Raw genomic sequence first — 19,623 nt, 5'->3', positions numbered from 1 at the left:
GAAAATGGATTGTATGCCCTATGCGCAGTCTGGTCAGGAGCTACGCTGTCCGCTATAAAGCCACGCAAGGTTTCGTGGTCTCCCTGGCGGAAAGGGAAGCACCTTACCAGACTGCGCACATGCGCAGGCTTGTCAGGAGCTAATCTGGCCGCATATGGAATAATACCCATTTTCGCATGACGCGGGCCATATTGTTTAGTCTGTATATGTGACTTGATAACAATACAAATTGATTTCCTGGGCTATTAAAATGTTTCAAGTGTGAATACGGAAGACATTTATAATTTAGAAATGGATAATGGTTTACCAGTGCCACCTTACGAATGTGTTGTCCTAAGGCCACTTACTTCGAAAAGAGCGACTGAAGTCGCCTACCAACTACTAGACATTTTCCTACTGTTTGGGGCTCCATCAATTCAACAGAGCGATAATGGATCCGAATTCACTGCCAAAGTAATAAATGTAACAGTGCAATCAAAATGGCAAAAAAAGAATATTTTTCGAATGCGGTACAAAACAAAACAAGTGCGAAATCGCTCTGGAAAACTATTAAATTAGCATCAAATGAACACACAGAATCCTCTATTTTGCCAAATGTAATAAGGAAGGATGATCAGATAATATCTGGTAAAACAAATGTAGCTAATGCACTTAATGACCACTTTGTTGGCATCTCGAAACTTATTAAAAAGACTAAATTTGCTGAACACGATTTCCACTCATTGAAAACATATCTAGATGCTAAGCTAGAATCTAAGCATTTCTCTGTTCAGTTTATTACTACATCAGAAGTTAGTACTTTAATTAATCAACTTCATTCAAACAAATCTGCTGGGGCTGATGGTATAGGGCCCAGCATTATAAAACTTTGCAAAGAATTCATTATACAACCAATCACTGCTCTTATAAATAACTGTATATCACATGGAACCTTTCCCGACTTGCTTAAAATTGCAAATGTAATACCTTTATACAAGGGTGGATCGGTAGAAGATCCCAATAATTATAGACCAATATCAATTTTACCTACTATATCTAAAATATTTGAAAAGCATATAGCTAAACAATTGCATATATATCTAGAATCTACAGGTCTATTAAACAAAACTCAGTCGGGTTTTCGCAAATATCATTCTTGTCAAACAGCATTGATTAATATAGTTGATTCAACGCTTAAACAAATTGATAATGCAAATCTGGTAGGTACAATTTTCTTGGATTTTAAAAAAGCATTTGATCTTGTGGACCATAGGGTTCTTTTACACAAATTAAAACTTTATCATTTTAATGATAGGTCATGCGACCTATTTTCTTCATATCTCCGCAATCGATTTCAGTTTATCAAAGCAGAAAACACTACCTCTATTTGTAAAAGCATCATTGCTGGTGTTCCCCAAGGATCTATTTAAGGACCTCTTCTATTTCTTACTTACGTTAATGATCTTTCGCTAGGTCTTACATGTGATTCTGCAATGTATGCTGATGATACAACATTGCACACTGTGGGAACAAATATTCAAACACTTCAAAACAAGCTACAAACAAATCCTTCAATTGTAAATGATTGGTGCCAAACTAATAACATGATTATTAATCCACTGAAAACTACTTGTATGGTATTAGGGTCAAAACGGAAAGCTCAAAATATAACAGATCTAAAACTTAAAATTTCAGATACGGTGATCCAAACAGTAAATTGTCAAAAACTTCTTGGCCTTTATATTGACAATACTCTATCTTGGAAACTACACATTAACAGCGTTTGTTAAAAAATGTCATCACGAATGTTTCTTTTGCAAAAAATAAAACCATATCTAACCCTTGAAATGCGTAAGCTCTTCTATAATGGTTATATCTCACCTATATCCGACTACGCATGCGTTACCTGGAGTTCAGCGGCCAAAACGGAAATTAATAGAATAGTCAAAATACAAAAGCGTTGTGGTGCACATATTTTAAATAAAAAGTAAAACACTAATTCAAAAACACTATTTAAAGATCTAAAATGGTTGACTTTCGAACAGCGTAATCACTATTTCACGTCAGTTATTGTATTTAAAGCATTTCACAATCAAACCCCAACATACATACGTGACCTTTTGACACCTTCACAAAATAATCACTAGAACTTGCGATCTTGCGAAAAGGGGGATTTAAAGCTAGTGCGATTACCCAAAACAAACTATTTCAAACAATCGTTTGAATTTTCTAGCAAAACAATTTGGAATTCGTTACCCCAATATATACGTCAAACAAACAATTTAATTACATTTAAGAAAAAATTAAAAGCTTATCTTTCTTCCACACTTTATGAAATAAACTGAACATGCTTCATGTTGTTTTAGTAAATAACATTAGTTTAATGTTTAAATACTGTTCTTGCATAGATGGTTATTGTAGTTTTATGTCTGTCATTTGTTTTAAATTATAATATACATCATTATATGTGCATGCATATATGATTCTTTATGTTTTGTTCTTATTGCTCAAGATGAAATATGATGTATTTGTTGTAAATTGTATCTTTCTAGAAGACCTTGTTGAAAATAAGAAATGTATTATATAAATTGCATATTATGTTATTTCATCTGATGTATTTCTTAACAAGTCTATCTTCTTTAAATAAAGATTTTATTATTATTATTATTATTATTATTATAAAGTCATAACAGAGCTGAAAGAGTTGTGGCTGCAACTCATTATGGTACATGGAAAACCCAGACATCCACAAAGTCAAGGGTCTGTTTAAAAAGCCAACAGTGACATAAAAGACATCCTTGTAGCGTGGATGAGCGACTGTAGCCTTTGGAAGAGACAGTGCCAGACAATAAGATGCAAGTGTTTTAAGGCCCAGAGACTTTGTTATAGTAGATGCCATAACAGTCTGACTTGTAAAAACAAATAAATGTACCAAGTGATTGACATGTGGTATTTCACAAGAGTGTTCTTAAACACATACAAGTTTTAATAATTCCTAGATGATACAAAATGATGTAGCAAACATTCATTTAGAAGTGTTCTATTGTTGTTTTACTGACATGTGTCCATTTCAAAATTGAGAAGTAAAATGAGATTGATCTAATATAATGGGAACTATCAAATATGTACACTTTTATTTTTTGAGTAGAGATACGAGATTGATTTATATATGAGAAATTATTTTCATCTTTTGTTTCAATATTTGAAGTATGAAAACAGTGTGAAATATCTTGTTAGAGTTCATATTGATGCAGGTTTTCAAAGATGTTTAATTTTTCTGAATAAGTAAATGTTTTAATTTCAGTCGTAATCATTTTATACAGCAGTTAACAATTGTGAATACAGCTGAAATCGTTTCAGAAATTTCATGAAACAACTGAAGGCATTTTTCAGTCATTTCGTGAAATTTGTGAAGTAATCAGGCATTATGTGAAGTACCTAAGTGAAATAGTCATTTCACGAAAATCCTGAATCGATTAGGAATTTCGTGAAATTCCTAGTTTCACAGATTAACTGTAACACATATAAGTATCGAGATTATAATTCGCATACCCACAATTTAGTATACCGATGTAAAGTTTAGCGTATGATCTACCGGTAATTTTCGATACACATCTTAACTAATTCACCAATGCGTGGAGAAAACGATAAGTCGCTGTGTGTACTTGATGACTTTCCTTACAATAACTCGGCCGTAAAAACGTACTGCTAAACGTTATTGTATTTAAGACGATTGTCGAGTTAAATTTGGCCAGCAGCTGGACAGGTCCAGTTTTAGTACTATACTATTGCATTAGTATCCAGCCCTTTACGTCTTTGTCTTATATGAGCATGTCGAATACTAGTATAGGTAATAGCCATTTTATTCATTTAACGTTGCTCTTTTCGTATTCTGCTCACCTTTATGTATATGTATACTAAACCCAAAAATGTGTAAAAAGCTGCACGAAATGTTGACTTTGTAATTGCAAACTGCATTTTATTTTTGACAAATTATGCTTGCTCTTCTTTATGAAAATATTATTTCCGACGGATTTAAAGGCCCCGCGAAAATAGAAATACTAACAAATACGCCTCGTTAGTGAAAAATGTATATTTATATTAAATTTATTTAATTTAATGTATTTGAGTTGAAATAACGCGAAGAGATACATACATACTTTAAAGGGGCCTATTTACAGATTTTGGCAAGTATTTAAGTTTGTCATAAAATGCTTTATATTGATAAATGTACACATTGGATCTAAAAAGCTCCAGTAAAAGAACAAGAGTACAATTAAAGACAGAAAAAAGTAACCCTCAACTTTGCTCGAACCACTGACCCCTGGAGTAAAAGTTTAACGCTTACACCACTTGGCCATCCGTGCTCATACAATAGGTGATGTATTTTATACTTTATATAAGCAATCATCGAAGTATCACAAAATTTAACGGCAACATCAGAACTCTCCAATTTATTCAATCGTTTCGCGTAAATTATTTTCACGACCTGAGCGTCTTTAACATGCCCTTTACTAGTACCGGTATTTTGGAAAAATTTTGTTAATAAACTAAAAGCTTGTCGAAATTTCTTTGATAATACCCCACTTTTTATCTACCAAGTGTTTACGTGGCGTTTTGAATCTCTTTTTATTTTCGCAATTGTTAAAGTGTAAAGCATGACTTACATTTTCATAAAGGAGAATAATTATTACTAAATTACAACAAACATTTTACGTGCGGTTACTGTGTTAATTACGGCTATAAGTGGTATCCGGCTATTTTAATCGTTTTTGGTATGGACGCTCTCCGCGTATATTTCACGACGTCTTGAAGTCACAATCTGAGTGACGCAATTTACATAAAACGTCAAATAACGACATCGAAACAACGTCATTTTACAGCAAGCTGCCTAGCGAGCAACGCGCATTTCGAATCTGTCTCACAAAATGGTTTTATACACTTCGTTTCCCTACAAAGGAAACAACACCTTCTATCATGTTGGATGCACTGGCGTTTCTTACGCTGGTCTTATTCAGAAAAACGGAATTTTCCGTTCCTATGCCGAAAAGCGACGGACAAAGTTATGTCAAGAAAACGTGGGAAACATTATTTGCACAGAAACTGAGATTTCCAGAAAAGAAAAGGCATTTGCCAATGGGAGTTCGTGTTAAGTTAGGTTTGGTAAAACCTGAGAAAATTGCCTCAACAGATGCTGATCACAAACCAAACGGAACAAATTCATCTGATCAATGCAAACAAGTTCTTGACACAAAAGCTCTAAGCGACGGACAAAGTAATGTCGAGAAAACGTGTGAAACATTATTTACACAGAAACTGAGATTTCCAGAAAAGAAAAGGTATTTGCCAATGGGAATTCGTGTTGAGTTAGGGTTGGTAAACCCTGAGAAAATTGCCACGGCAGATGCTGATCACAAAACGAACGGAACAAATTCATCTGATCAATGCAAAAAGCTCTTGACACAAAAGCTCTAAGCGACGGACAAAGTTATGTCACGAAAACGTAAGAAGCATTATTTACACAGAAACTTAGATTTCCAGAAACGAAAAGGTATTTGCCGATGGGAGTTCGTGTTGTGTTAGGGTTGGTAAACCAATGTCGGATTAGTGTGTGGACTTCATATTACAAACGCGCGGTTGCACTTTACTGAAAAAATACTTATTTTAATTTGTTTAAAAAGATCATGAAACTTAGGTTCATGTTGGCTGCGACAAATGTTCCGGTGTTAGGATCAATGAAAATCTGATTGACGCACCTTGGCACGCTATTAGTTAGCACTTGCTATCATCATTATGACGTAAATGTGAACAATGAGCTTTTGTACATTAAAATCTTATAGCTCGCCAAAATTAATATTCCACCGACCTTTATACATGAATGTATTTACCAAGCATACGTTAGTGCCCGTACAGGAAGCGATTTTAATCGATTTAAGCGTGTCTAACTTAAAGTAAAATGTTTATGCTAATGTAGTTTACCAGTGCCATGGTATCGATAATAACAAATGATCTAGTTGTACCTGGCTACAAAACGTTCTAATTTTGCGACGCATATGGGTATTGGCATCGGTCAATTTCAGACATATTCGGAAACCACAGTATATAATTGATTACCAATAAATTATTTAAGAATCATATCGGATTAGAGCGAAATGGGTTGCGATGATGAAATTGAAATGGCGAAAGTCAAAATGCGATAGGCCAATTCTATTGCCTATCAAAAAGATTAACATTAAATTTGCACGAACTCAGATCTAGAATATTTTGTATTCACATCAAAACCAACAGGAATGAAACATCAGAAGCGGTACAGTGCAATGATCGACTCCCCGCTGCAAGCCGGGATGTTGATACACATGGAGCTTAGAATATATGACATGGCAAGGTTCTAACATTACACGTACATCTGGCTGTCTCAAGAACTGTGTACTGACTTACTCGATGTGCTGAAATTACCTTTTCAGAGATGTTGGCACCAATATCAATGTAGTTTGACATGTACATCCCTGATTTTAATGATCTGCATAGTATCATAAAATGTTATTAGTACAATGTAAAATTATTACTTTGCCAGTATTAAAAAAATACATGAATTTCAACCGCTTAGCCATTTAAACTAGTAGATTGAGAATGATACATGAATGCAGGATACCATTTAATTTAATAATTTTAACAGTGTCATTTCACAGAGGCATCACCTTATTCTAAGCACAAAGCTGATGCCGACATATCTACTCGTATAAGTTGAAGAACCAAAAATATGTATATTCATCGATATACCGATCCGCATAAAGTGTTGATTTACCAATGGCATACATCCTTTATCTATCCTACACAACAATCATAGTGAACCAGTTTTTCAGATTATTATTTATAACTTTTTGTAGACAAGACATAAGGTTTTTATATTTTGTTTAGTTAATTTATTTCTAACAAATGAGAAAAAAAATCCAGTTATTCATTTCGATTTCTGGCAGGATTAATTGAATATTGGTAAATGCCCATTCAGGTTGAAATTTGGGTTAGGCATTTACGCCGAAAAACTTAACCATATAAAGGAGATCCGGTGGAGGTGGGTATTAAACAATATCTGGAGAATAGGTCACACATCATATCGCCCCATTGGTGCAAAAAGGGACCATGTGCCTTCTAATTTCAATGTCACCTGGTACCTTTTTGCACCAATGGGGCGATATATAAATTCTAATGTTTTTCATTTTTACGCATCCACTTTCATGTTCAAGACGCTATGTTTAAAAAACGTGCGACAACATCATGCTTAGTGACTCGGGTTAGTAAAGCCAGTCCGGGTGTGTACACAACGGACCTTTACTACTGAATATAGTACATAGGTATGGCCAACGTGTTTCATGTATCCAATTAAAAAAAAAAACAACATATTCACTAATCGGTGTTACAAGTCCATTATTAAAACCCCGATCTCTGCTTTGTTCAATCAATTTATATCGGACCGATTCAAAAAGCGTTTAAAGAGGGTCATCCCAGGATCGTTCCAGTGAACTTTCATTACTGGTAAGCGGTTCAGGAGTAAAATTCAATCGACGAAAAATATAACGGGCTCACAGCGTTACGGACGAAGGACAACACGGTAACCTAAAGCTCCACATGGCCGTTATGTGCTCAAGTGGGTTTAAATATCGAGCATAAATACAGAAAACAATTTATGCGAGTAATGCTAATACAATTAGTAAGAAAAGCGTGTAAACATTTATCTGTATCTTGGTACGAGATCTTTTCTTGCCATAAAATAGTGATCGTCAGGCATTACGAAAACTTAATGTGGCAACAAACTTAGGTATAATACTTTTTTTTCACACATAAAAGATATACTTTGGGAAAATTGCACTAGGTTCCGTTAGCACTAAATATCCTCTTGTTTCAATTGCGGACCCAGTTCATGTTTCAGATCACGATCGTGATGACTGTTTCTTAACAAGTGTCAATTAGGTAAGACCACTGGCATTCGTGTCATGCTTTCAAGTCTATAAACCAATCAGTTTGTATCCTGAGCTTTCAGTGACAACACATATCCAACGTATCATGCAGCTGAACGCGATGTTAGTTATTGCGGGTGTTATGATAGCGAACATTTTGGCTGAGGACACGAAACGCTTGGTGCTACATAGCGACGCGGACACGGCGGCTGAAATCATTCAACTTAAGCAGCTTGTTCAAGAAATGGCAGCAAAACAGTCAGGTAACTAACTACACTAGAAATTGTTTTTGTATTATTGTTTGTGTGTGAGTAACAACAAAAAAAGGTTGATTGAACATAATTTATACCCAATAAATTAACTTCATTACTAAAATAAAATGTTTCAGATCTGGCGGATCGTTTAGACCGATTAACGTCCAAGACAAGTGGAGGTGAGAATCTGTTAATGAAATACTAAATATGGACAATTTCCATTATTTTATTATTTGAATTATTACTTAATAGAAATAGCATTAACGATTTGTTTGAATACAAAACAGTTCAAGTCATGTTTGATTGTCTTCCTCAAAGGGTTCACCTATATCTGCTGGGGACGAACAACTTGCAACGAAGGCAATGCTTCCTTAGTCTACCCAGGTGAAATTTTCATGAATAAATTTATGAATAAATATGTAATCAATACAGCTTATCAAATATATAACTGCTACATATGGTTTCATGTAAAGAATTCGTTATCGTTTTACAAATCTATAACAGATAACTGTTAAGAATAATGCACTATACAGATAACATAAACTATATTTTTATTCAGATTTAAACAGTTATGCAATTAACTGGTTGCATAAAACGCCTACATTAACTTCCGGGCGTTGTTTTTGCGAATATACGAGGGTTGTTAAAACACTAGGGCAATGATGTCCTTTAAACGCTCCCCTGAGTTCAAGGTGCACCTTTTGTTTAAATCTTGACTTGGTGATCCTAGTATTTGATCCAATTTTACTAATTTGACCCGACAGCGCCACGCTACTGTCAATAATACAATTCTGACCAAATTTGCTTGTGATTCAGTAATAAAAATGTATTTAAGAATGTTTGTTTCAAGGAATTTATCTGTTGGTTTAGGCTTTGGACGCTCATTACCCAGATTCAATCTTGGCCTAGATTGTGACAAGTTTAACAATCTTACCAAGTGTCATAAATATTGACCCATTAATATAGCCACTAGATTGGTAACACGGTTTCTTAAAGATTTGACCTTGTTTTCGTGTTTTTGGATGAACGCGACCTAGTTCCGAATTGTACAAGATATGGTCAAGATAAACCTACTTATCAAGACTCCTCAAGATTGATTCCATAAAGTGGCTTCTATATTGGAATCATGATTTGTTTAGTAAGGTTCTGCTTGATGATATAGTTTATTGGCGCGGCCTATATATTGTCAAGATAATATTCTGAACAAATTTAAGCAAGATTTAGTCATAAATATGGCTTCAAAAGTGGTTACAATTTTTGTTATCTAATATTGTACCTTGTGACCTAGTTTTGGGATGCACATGAACCAGGTTCGAACTTGCTGATCAATAGCTCACTTAGAGAACTTTTTAGGTGAGCTCAAACAATACTATAGCATATGTTTTCACTAGAAAACAAAAATGAAACGTCATGTTCAACGAATGCTGAGAATGTGATATTTTGCTGTACACAATGTATTTATTGAATCCTTCACATACCCAAATAAAAGAAGCCGAAATACAGCTATAAAAATACGAGAATACTCTTAATTATTTAGTGTAATTAATTGAGGCATTCTCTTTGTTATTTGTTGTAAAATAAGAATAATTGATGATTTTTTTATACTTTACTTACATACGAACAACTGATACGTTGATACAGGGGTTGCTATAAAGACAACTATGTTTAAAGATTTGTCATTTCACACGGAATAAAGTCTGAACATTACGTTATTAACGTCGTAAATATTAATTCTACGCTCTCTTGTTCTCGTATAGTGATTGTACAATAAAGCGTTACTTAAACACTCTTGATTTTATCAGAATGAACTTTGGGAGTGTTAGAGCAGCAGAATTGTAAGCCATGTTGGTTAAAATTTAATTTTATTTTATTAAAAGTATTACCTTATTATTTTTCTTCGGAACAGCCCTAGTATATCGAATTAGCTCCATTCTTATATTTTAGGATACATGGCAGGAACACACTATGTCAAGACTAGCATTGGTGCCGGAGCAAACTATCTGTGCCTATCAAACTCGCCGCAGTGGGTTTACTCTACAACGTCAGAAGATAACTCCGTGTCTTTTAACAGTGTAGAAAATGACTTCTGGCCCCACCAAAACAGTGACACAGTTCAATTCCTAGGTCGTAACGTAATTGGCCACCAAGTACCATGCGCTGTCTGCGCAACCTCAACTATTCAGCAACCTCTCTCATGATACCTGATAGGACGGAATGCTATCCGGGCTGGAACAAGGAATACAGCGGCTACATTGGGAGCGGATACGCGGCATATGTCCATGGAACGGAGTATGTCTGTCTTGATCGGCGACCAGAAAGCATTGCAGGTAGCGAAAACGTAGATGACAAGAACTTCCTCTTTTTTATAGAAGCGATATGTCAGTCTGGGCTCGAAAGCCCTCCGTATGAAAACGGACGTGAATTGCTTGTGTTGTTTGTTCTGTGTAGCATTATTCGTGCCGGCGACACAATGGATATAATTCACAATAAAGTCTTTTCTAACGTTGTTTCAAATTTATTTCTATCTATATAGTATTGTGGATAGTAATAAAACGATGTTATTGAATTTTCCACAAATTTTCGATTTACACAATTTCAAAGTATATAATTTATGAATTCGGCGGAAAATCAAAATGTCTCATAAAAGCTATCTTTCAAGTCAAGCCAAATCTGTCTAGTACAAAATTTGACTCTTTTTTATACTAAATGGTTACCCTTGGATCGGGTCTCCACGACAAACATGTTACTCATAGAGATGACCTACAATATCGTAACATTTTGTTATAAAATGTGTCGACGTTTGTTAGGTTTATAGCTTTCTATGATTTTCTATATTGTACCTAGTACTCTGATCGCTGTTGTGTGTGATCTTTGAGTTTCCGACAATGGGGTTTAACTTTTGTGCAAAACTGTTTTTACATCTGAGGTCTTTTATACAACAATGTTTTTGGATTTAACCATTCGTGTCAGATCGACCCATTTTAATTAATATGTTAATGTAACGTAACAGCATATAATGTTAATTAAGGGTTCTATAAAGAATATATTTGAATGTTAGAGACAATAATAACATAAATGAAGTTTGGAAAATTAATTATAAATATTTGTGATATATTGGCCATGATTATAGGATTTTTAAATTATTATTGTTTGTTAAATTATAAATAATATAAGAATATACATAAAGTAGAACTTTATTCAAGATCTCTCGGAAGTAAAGACCAGTCATACCTTTACATTCAGTGTTAAAGTAGGCTAAATCAACAATTTGAAAGGTCTAAGATAAGGTATTCAAAACGTATGATTATGTTACTCAGCGACTTGTATTTAACAAGGTATCTCAGTTGATAGTATGGTCAAAGGTATTGACAGAGAAATTGTTATCTTATTAAATTATTTCCTACATCCATTGAACTATGCCGATGAACACGATTACAGTAATACCTTATTATCATCAGACATACAAAGTACTGCAGCGGGAATCCTAGTCTGATTATCTCTCAGATCCATTGAACTATGTAGTCAAATCAGATGTATGAAAGGATTATTCGATAAATGGGTAAACACATGAATAGTTTGGTTACTCCGTTCCCGGGGGGAGGGGTGTCATACTGGAACAGTTCTTTAGCTGTCAGCCAATCGGCAAGTAACAAGTAGTAAGGGCACTCTTTGACCAAACCAATTAGAAATCAACGAGTAGTCAGTAGAACGCTCTGACCAATCAAATATGTTATAAGGAATTATTTCAGTATAAAACGAGTTCTTTTATGTAGCAAGGAAAATCTGCGGTTAGATTTCAAACAAACATTGAAGGCGCATTGTTGCTTGCTTTCGCGGGCTGGGCCCGTTGCGGGCTTCGCATGTATCTTGTATTTGACTACATTATGAAAACATTGTGTTGTGTTAATAAGTAGAAATAAAACGTAAAGAAATCAGAATTTACTCTATTAAAGTATCCTTGTCTGGATTTGATAACTGATATTTAAAGTTACCAAACTGTCTGTCCGCAATCATGATGAATTTTAACACAAGTGACGGGCAGAAATTGCTATTTCAACAAATAAAGATCTTTTCTTGAATCAATATTTATCAAATTGCTAGTTTATTTTAATAGTGTCACATGATTTTGCAGAATCTACAAACCTTTCAACAATGTTGACGGCAGTGAATAAGTTCAAATAAAGTGTTAACAGATGAATATGTCCTATAATTAACAATTATACTGATAAATTTAAATCACAAGAAAATATTTTATGATACTTTATTGTGACAATGATGTTTATTTAGACTATATGTGTCCATTAATACTATTGACAGTTTCAACATTTATATTATGTACACACATTGACTATATTTTATTTCAAGTGGCACAATTTAGTGGCAACCACTTGTTGAACTAGTAAAAGGTAAAGAAATATAAACATTTCTACAGACGCTATAGTGTGCTACACAATTTCATGTACTTGAATAAAATGTTTATCTGACTTTGAAATTGTGAAGGGAATCGTTCAAATTATTTTCACAAAATATTTTATTTTCTCCGCTAAAAACGCTCGTTACTTTTATCGTATGGAATAAATAGCGTTGAGTGCCGTCGACTGTTAACTTTGATGGGGTTTATGCTGGACCAACATTTCTTTCAGCCAACCAGTTTTCGCTCGTAGGCTTGTGAAAACTGATAATCGAATAAAATATTATTGCATGTTTTATTGTTAACAACAACAAACATGTCTAAACATATTGAAAAGTCTAAAAAGTGATAGTTTGGAGCTCTAAAAGCGTTTTATCAACGTGCGATTTACAATTTAAATGTCTGTGGATATTAATTCCAAGGAGTTTTTGTGTTTCAACTTTTGAAGTGAGCCGTTGGTGGTCATGAGAGTTAATTTAGTTTGATGTATTGCCATTCTTTATCTTACACCAGATAGCATGTTTCCTGTATATGCATTAAGGTAGAGCTTAGGAACACAGTATGTTGCTTCTTCATTTAAGATTGACACACCTATGAACTTTATTGATTGGGAACTATATCCACTATGCCGCGGCGACCTGTGAAGTCAGTGTCCAGACATCGCATGGTTGCGCCCTATGGGTTATCTGGTTTCGATTTGCTTTTTTTAGGGCAAGTGTCCCCTGAAACTAGAAAACCCAGAGGTTTCATATTTAACTTGAAACAGTATATAGCGGTATGCTATGTGAGGCTTAGCCCAGGTGACATGTAGTCTAAATAGATTGTAATAGCAAAATGATTTGAAGCTTCTGAAAAACTTCATCTTAAAGATTTTTTTATTGATGACATAATTTTTTTTAGAAAATTTGCCAACTATTGAGGTCATGCTCTTTTAAGTGATTTACGGTGTGTTTTACATCACTAATGAAACTATAAGACTCGGGGGTTTCATGGTTGTTTTTTATATAAAGGTTCTCTAGAACTTTAAACACCTGGGGTAAAAATTTGCAACATTAGGGCATCATATGGTTTATATCACAATACATATAGAAAAGAATAAATAGATGGTCTCAAATTGTCAGAAGAAATAAATACATTTATAAAATGGTAAATTATATCTTATTCTTTTCAAAAGCATAAACATGTTAGTATGGGTATTTTTATTTCATTTAAATATGTTCCATCATGTATATCACAACAAGTTATCTCACAATTTATTTATACATTATCTGTAAAATGAACATTATTGACCTAAACTATTTATATAACACTTGTTCCTTGCAAAATGTTCATAGACAGTAATGATTGGAACTCAAATCCAGCATGCAGATTTCAAATAAACCGTTATCATGACTATTTTCTTTTCTTTTTCATGGTTTCCAAAGAATGTTCTATTTTGGGAAAGCCATTGTGTGTATATATTACAACCTATTTATATATTGATAATGAGTATAATTGATATGTGAATCAGGCTTATATTGAAGCTGCATGGAATGCAAATCTAATTTAACGAATATAAAGAAGCTCAAGAGAATACAACGTTGTCAGAAGTAGTAAAATGCCATTTCTCACTTGTATCATACCGCTACATTGATATCTGCCTGATATAACGCTGCCTGATATATTTATTTATCAGTTCAACAGGAAGTTCTAATATCAGTAAATGTTTTGAGGTAGTTCATTTTAATCTTGAAGTGAATGAAAATGATATTTTTTAATATTGTTCACCTTAATAGTTGTACATGTTGAGATATCCTTCTCAAGTATTAATGTAATTATACATGATCATTACATCTGGAACGGTTTCACCCATTAACTTATCTACGTATGGTTAAACCATAATGTTTATAAAATAGTCAATATATGCAATATCTAGTAAAATAAATCTAGAAAAAAAGATAAATAGTTAACAGCCATCAGTATAACGCATCACACAATATTGAAAGCGTTTTTCCTGCGCACATGCGTGTGTTTTTGTATACATTTATGAATATAATACACTAGCGATGTAGTTATAATTTATATAAAGTATCGCATTCAAAAACAAGCATACAACAGATTTGGCATTGTATCAGAGCAGGACAACTTTTTCAGCTACAAGTAAAAAACGGCTGAAAAAGTAACTATAGCACCGTGCTTGCAGTTGAAAAAAATACTCCTACACCGGTCGACATGCGACACTTGCGCGATATGTGCTCGATATAGTGTCGAGTGTCATATCGTGCGTCGCGCGTCGTATCGTGCGTCGAGCAAATGTTGCGTGTCGACCTAGGATATTTTAGGTCGACAGGCGACATTTGCGCGACATTTGCTCGATATAGTATTTTTCGAGTGTCATATCGCATGTCGCGCGTCGTATCGTGCGTCGCTCAAATGTCGAGGGTCGCGCTTGAAGGTCGACACACGACAATTGAAGTCGATATGCGAAATGGGAAGTTGATATGCGAAGCGACACGCGACATTCATCGCGACGCACGATATGACAGTCGACAATTTAGACGACAGTCAACATTTTCTGCAATATTTTTTTATAAAACCCAGCGCGATATGCGACACTCAAATCTTAAATTGTCGCATGTCGACTTCAAATGTCGAGTGTCATATCGAGCCTCGCATGAATGTCGTGCGTCGCCTCGCGACAATCAACTTGGCCCTATCCGGATTCCGTAAAATTCTCCATATCATTCAATCGTTTCGCGTAAATACTGGCACGACCTGAGCATCTTTAACATGCCCTCTACTAGTACCGGTATTTCGGGAACATTTTGTTAATAAACTAAAAGCTCGTCGAAATATCTTTGATAAGATCCCACGTTTTATCTTCTAAGTGTTCACGTGGTGTTTTGAATCATCCCTTTTTCTTATCGAATTGTGCAAGTGTTACGCATTACTTACATTTTCATAAAGGAGAATAATTATAACTTAATTACAACAAACATTTAACTTGCGGTTACTGTTAATTACGGTTATGAGTGGTATCTGGCTGTTAAAATCGTTTTAGGAATGGAAGCTCTACGCGTATATTTTGCGACGTCTTGATGCCACAGTCTGAGTGACGCAATTTACATAAAACGTCAATAATGACATGGAAACAACGTCATTTTAGCGCAAGCTGTCTAGCGAGCAACACGCATTTCGAATCTGTCTCACAAAATGGTTTTATTTACTTCGTTTCCCTACAAAGGAAACAACTCCTTCTATCATGTTGGATGCACTGAAATTTCTCCACCTTTGTTAAATGATTTAATTGTTAAGAGACAGTCAACCATAAATTTTAGATATACCAATATTTTACAGATACCACAGGTACGCACAACAAAATATGGTAAACATTCTTTTAGATATGCTGTCCCCTCGCTGTGGAACTCCATACCAGAAGAATTTAGAAAATGTACAAATTTCTCGCGATTTTAAACTTTAATTGGGACATGGAATGGAAAAATCTGTAGGTGCAAATGCTGTAGACTGAATGGGATTTCCACAGCAAGGGAGCATCACATCACTTAGTTTTAAGTTCATTTTTTACTATAATGTTATATAGTGTTAGATTTGCTTAGCTTTGTGTGCTTTGGATGCTTAGCATGCTCTATATGCTTTATTTACTTAAATGTTATATGCTGTTAGTATTTTTCTTAGCTATGTATGCTTTGTGTGCTGTGCATGCTCTGTATGCTTTGTAGGCCCTATATGCTTTATATGCTTTGTGTGATCTGTATGCTTTGTATACATTGTGTGCTTTGCATGTTTTAATGTGCTTTATATACTTTATATGCATTGTTTTTGTGTATACTTTGTGTGCTTTGCATGTGTTTTTTTGCTCTATTTACTTTATATGCCTTGTTTGCTTGGTGTATTTTTGTGGGCTGTGTATGCCTAGTATATTTTGTAAGCCTGGCATGCTTTGTGTGCTTTGTTTGCGTTGAATGCTATGTATGCTATGTATACTTTGTGTGCCTTACGCTTTGTATACTCTGGTTGATTTGTACGCTCCGTACGCTTTGTATGCTCTGCATACTATGTATGCTCTGTATGCTTGATATGTTTTGTATGCTCTGCATGCTGTGTCTAGTTGATATTTTATTCTTTCTCTTAAAAAATTATCTGATTTAATGTAGACAAATCTAAACTTGTTAGTACCGTATCTGATGTTGTAATATCATGCTATATATTTATATGTATATCTGCCTTTTAATTGTAGAACAATTTGTTTCCAGTCTTTCAGCTTTTATACACTTGTTATTTCTTATTCATCATGTTTTATAGTCGGTTGTACAAGCTGTCTGAGCTTATGTTTGTTGTTTAACTCTTGCCGACTCAAAATAAATCTTATCTTATCTTATCTTACTGACGGCTCTAACTTGGTCTAGTTAAGAAAAACGGAATTTCCGTTCCTCTGCCGAAAAGCTACGGACAAAGTTATGTCAAGAAAACGTGGGAAACATTATTTACACAAAAACTGTGATTTCCAGAAAAGAAAAGGTATTTGCCGATGGGAATTCGTGTTGATTTAGGGTTGGTAAACCCTGAGAAAATTGCCACGACAGATGCTGATCACAAACCAAACGGAACACATTCATCTGATCAATGCAAACAAACTCTTGACACAAAAGCTCTTAGCGACGGACAAAGTAATGTCACGAAAACGTGGGAAAAGTTATTTACATAGAAACTGAGATTTCCAGAAAAGAACAGGTATTTGCCGATGGGAGTTCGTGTTGAGTTAGGGTTGGTAAACCCTGAGAAAATTACCATGAAAGATTCTGATCACAAACCAAATGGAACAAATTCATCTGATCAATGCAAAAAAGCTCTTGACACAAAAGGTCTTAGCGACGGACAAAGTAATGTCACGAAAACGTGGGAAAAATTATTTACGCAGACACTGAGATTTCCAGAAAAGAAAAGGCATTTGCAGATGGGAGTTCGAGATGAGTTAGGGTTTGTAAACCCTGAGAAAATTGCCATGAAAGATGCTGATCACAAACCAAACGGAACAAATTCATCTGATCAATGCAAAAAAGATCTTTACTCAAAAGCTCTTAGCGCAAGCGCAAATAAAAGCGAACATTTGTAGCCAATAAATGTCACTTTAAAAAAGAGATCGACAGGGAAAACAGTCACACAGCAGCAAACAAAGATTCCAACCTAACAAATGCAGACAATTTTGAGGAGTACGCTCGCAAACGGATGAATTCCTAAAAACAGTTGATGCGATTCTTAAAGAGAACAACGCGAAACCAATCGTATACAAAGACATGACAGTTGACGCTTTGCTTGATGAGATCGATGGAGTTCTTAAAATTATTTTAGTATCTTTGGATGATAGTGTCAACGATTCAAGAATGGCACAAATCGCAACGAAAATCAATGCTAATGTTTCTTATCTGTTCCCATCGGCCATCCAAAGAAAGATAACATTCTCAAATAAGGCTTCTCAAGCTTAAGATCTTCTTGAAGATGTTATTGAAAGTTCTAGTCGTGAATCATTGGATTCAACAGACAGCAATAACAGTAACATTGAGTGCAGTACAGTTCAAAGCAAGAGAAAGCGAGATATAACGAATCTATGCTTTTCTGACTGTCATGAAAAGAAAAGGAAGTTCGTATTTGAATCAGTTAAATCTGACATTGATAAGAAAAGATCACCTGCCATTCTGCTGGGAACAAATTTCAACATTCAACAGCCCATAAGATTAAACGGAAAGCGAGAGGCTCCAAAGGGCGAATAAACTTTGCCAAAGAAACGTCAATTCTCTTTCCAGCCTGTTTCCTTCCCGTAAAAATACTTAAACATTATATTTTAACATCCACTTCCGAAATTTCAGAATTAAATCAACACGTTAAAGCTGAAAAAATGCAACGAAAATATGAATGAAAAAAAAAAAACCTATCGTGGGGAAATATGTTCACTGTGTCACGTGACACAGTGGGCCACCACCTGATGAGACCCGCGGAGGGGTCGAAATAGGTTTAAACTTTCTATGGGGACGAATGGCCTGGTATCTGCTTACCGGCCGGGTATCCGATGTTTCAAATAATCATCATACCCGATTAAATGAAAATGGGCGGATTGTATTTTCGTTGTTTTCATCATCATCATCTTCGTCGTCACCATTGTCATCATCGTCATCATCAGCAGCAGCCGCAGGAGCACCACCACCACCACCACCACCATCATCATCATTTTCTGTATAAATATGTAGGAACAAAACGCGGTCATTTTCAATACCCCACGCAATTTACACATATCCATTATACAAAAAGGGGCACTATTACTAACACTTTGGCAGTTAAATTAGTTTTTTAGTAACAATCATTGCTTGTGGTAAATACTAAATTGTAAGTAACACAACTAGCGCAATGTGTGATTGTCGCATAGTTCGTCGTGACACAATAATCGTAAACAGATTCCAATTACGATTTCTTTGCGTTTTATTTCTGCTTATTAACACAACACAACGTTTTCATAATGTTTGTCAAATACAAGATACATGCGAAGCCCGCAACGGGCCCAGCCCGCAAAAGCAAACAACAATGCCCTTCTATCAAATCTAACCGCAGAATTCCCTTTCTGCATAAAACATCTCGTTTTATACTGAAATACACATCAATATAAATAACAATATTCCTTATAACATATTTGATTGGTCAAAGCGTTCTACTGACTACTCGTTGATTTCTAATTGGTTTGGTCAAAGAGTTCCCTTACTACTTGTTGCTTGCCGATTGGCTGACAGCTAAAGTACTGTTCCATCATGACACTCCCCGGGAATGTAGTAACCAAATTATTCATGTGTTTACCCATTTATCGAATAATCCTTTCAGACATCTGATTTGACTACTTGTGGTGATAATAAGCTATTATTGTAATCGTCGGTACTCGTGATTGTAATCGTCGGTACTCGCACAGTTCAATTGATTTAAGAGATAACTTGTTAAATACACATTGCTGAATAACAGATTCATTCGTTTAGAGTAATTTATC

General features: G+C 34.9%; 1 protein-coding gene across 2 annotated transcripts; it reads left to right on the top strand.

Moving 5' to 3' along the window:
- Positions 1-4,876: 4,876 nt before the first annotated feature.
- LOC127878537 (uncharacterized) lies at positions 4,877-10,695 on the top strand. Of its 2 annotated transcripts, XM_052425068.1 has the most exons (4): positions 4,877-8,197; positions 8,323-8,367; positions 8,507-8,572; positions 10,133-10,695. In XM_052425068.1, the coding sequence occupies exons 1-4, from the start codon at positions 8,041-8,043 to the stop codon at positions 10,384-10,386; spliced, it is 522 nt and encodes a 173-aa protein (XP_052281028.1). In that variant the 5' UTR covers positions 4,877-8,040; the 3' UTR covers positions 10,387-10,695. The 2 variants fall into 2 exon arrangements, with proteins under 2 accessions (XP_052281028.1, XP_052281029.1); XM_052425069.1 differs by lacking the exon at positions 8,507-8,572.
- Positions 10,696-19,623: the final 8,928 nt, after the last annotated feature.

Source organism: Dreissena polymorpha, chromosome 4, assembly GCF_020536995.1.
Source record: "Dreissena polymorpha isolate Duluth1 chromosome 4, UMN_Dpol_1.0, whole genome shotgun sequence".
Lineage (NCBI taxonomy): Eukaryota > Metazoa > Mollusca > Bivalvia > Myida > Dreissenidae > Dreissena > Dreissena polymorpha.
This window is presented reverse-complemented; position numbering and strand designations above follow the sequence as displayed.

Excerpts from the sequence above, each read along its gene's own strand:
- LOC127878537 (XM_052425068.1), top strand. The coding sequence starts at position 8,041 with ATGCAGCTGAACGCGATGTTAGTTATTGCGGGTGTTATGATAGCGAAC. Across the intron at positions 8,198-8,322 it reads AATGGCAGCAAAACAGTCAG|ATCTGGCGGATCGTTTAGAC; the intron begins GTAACTAACTAC and ends AAAATGTTTCAG. Across the intron at positions 8,573-10,132 it reads TGCTTCCTTAGTCTACCCAG|GATACATGGCAGGAACACAC; the intron begins GTGAAATTTTCA and ends CTTATATTTTAG.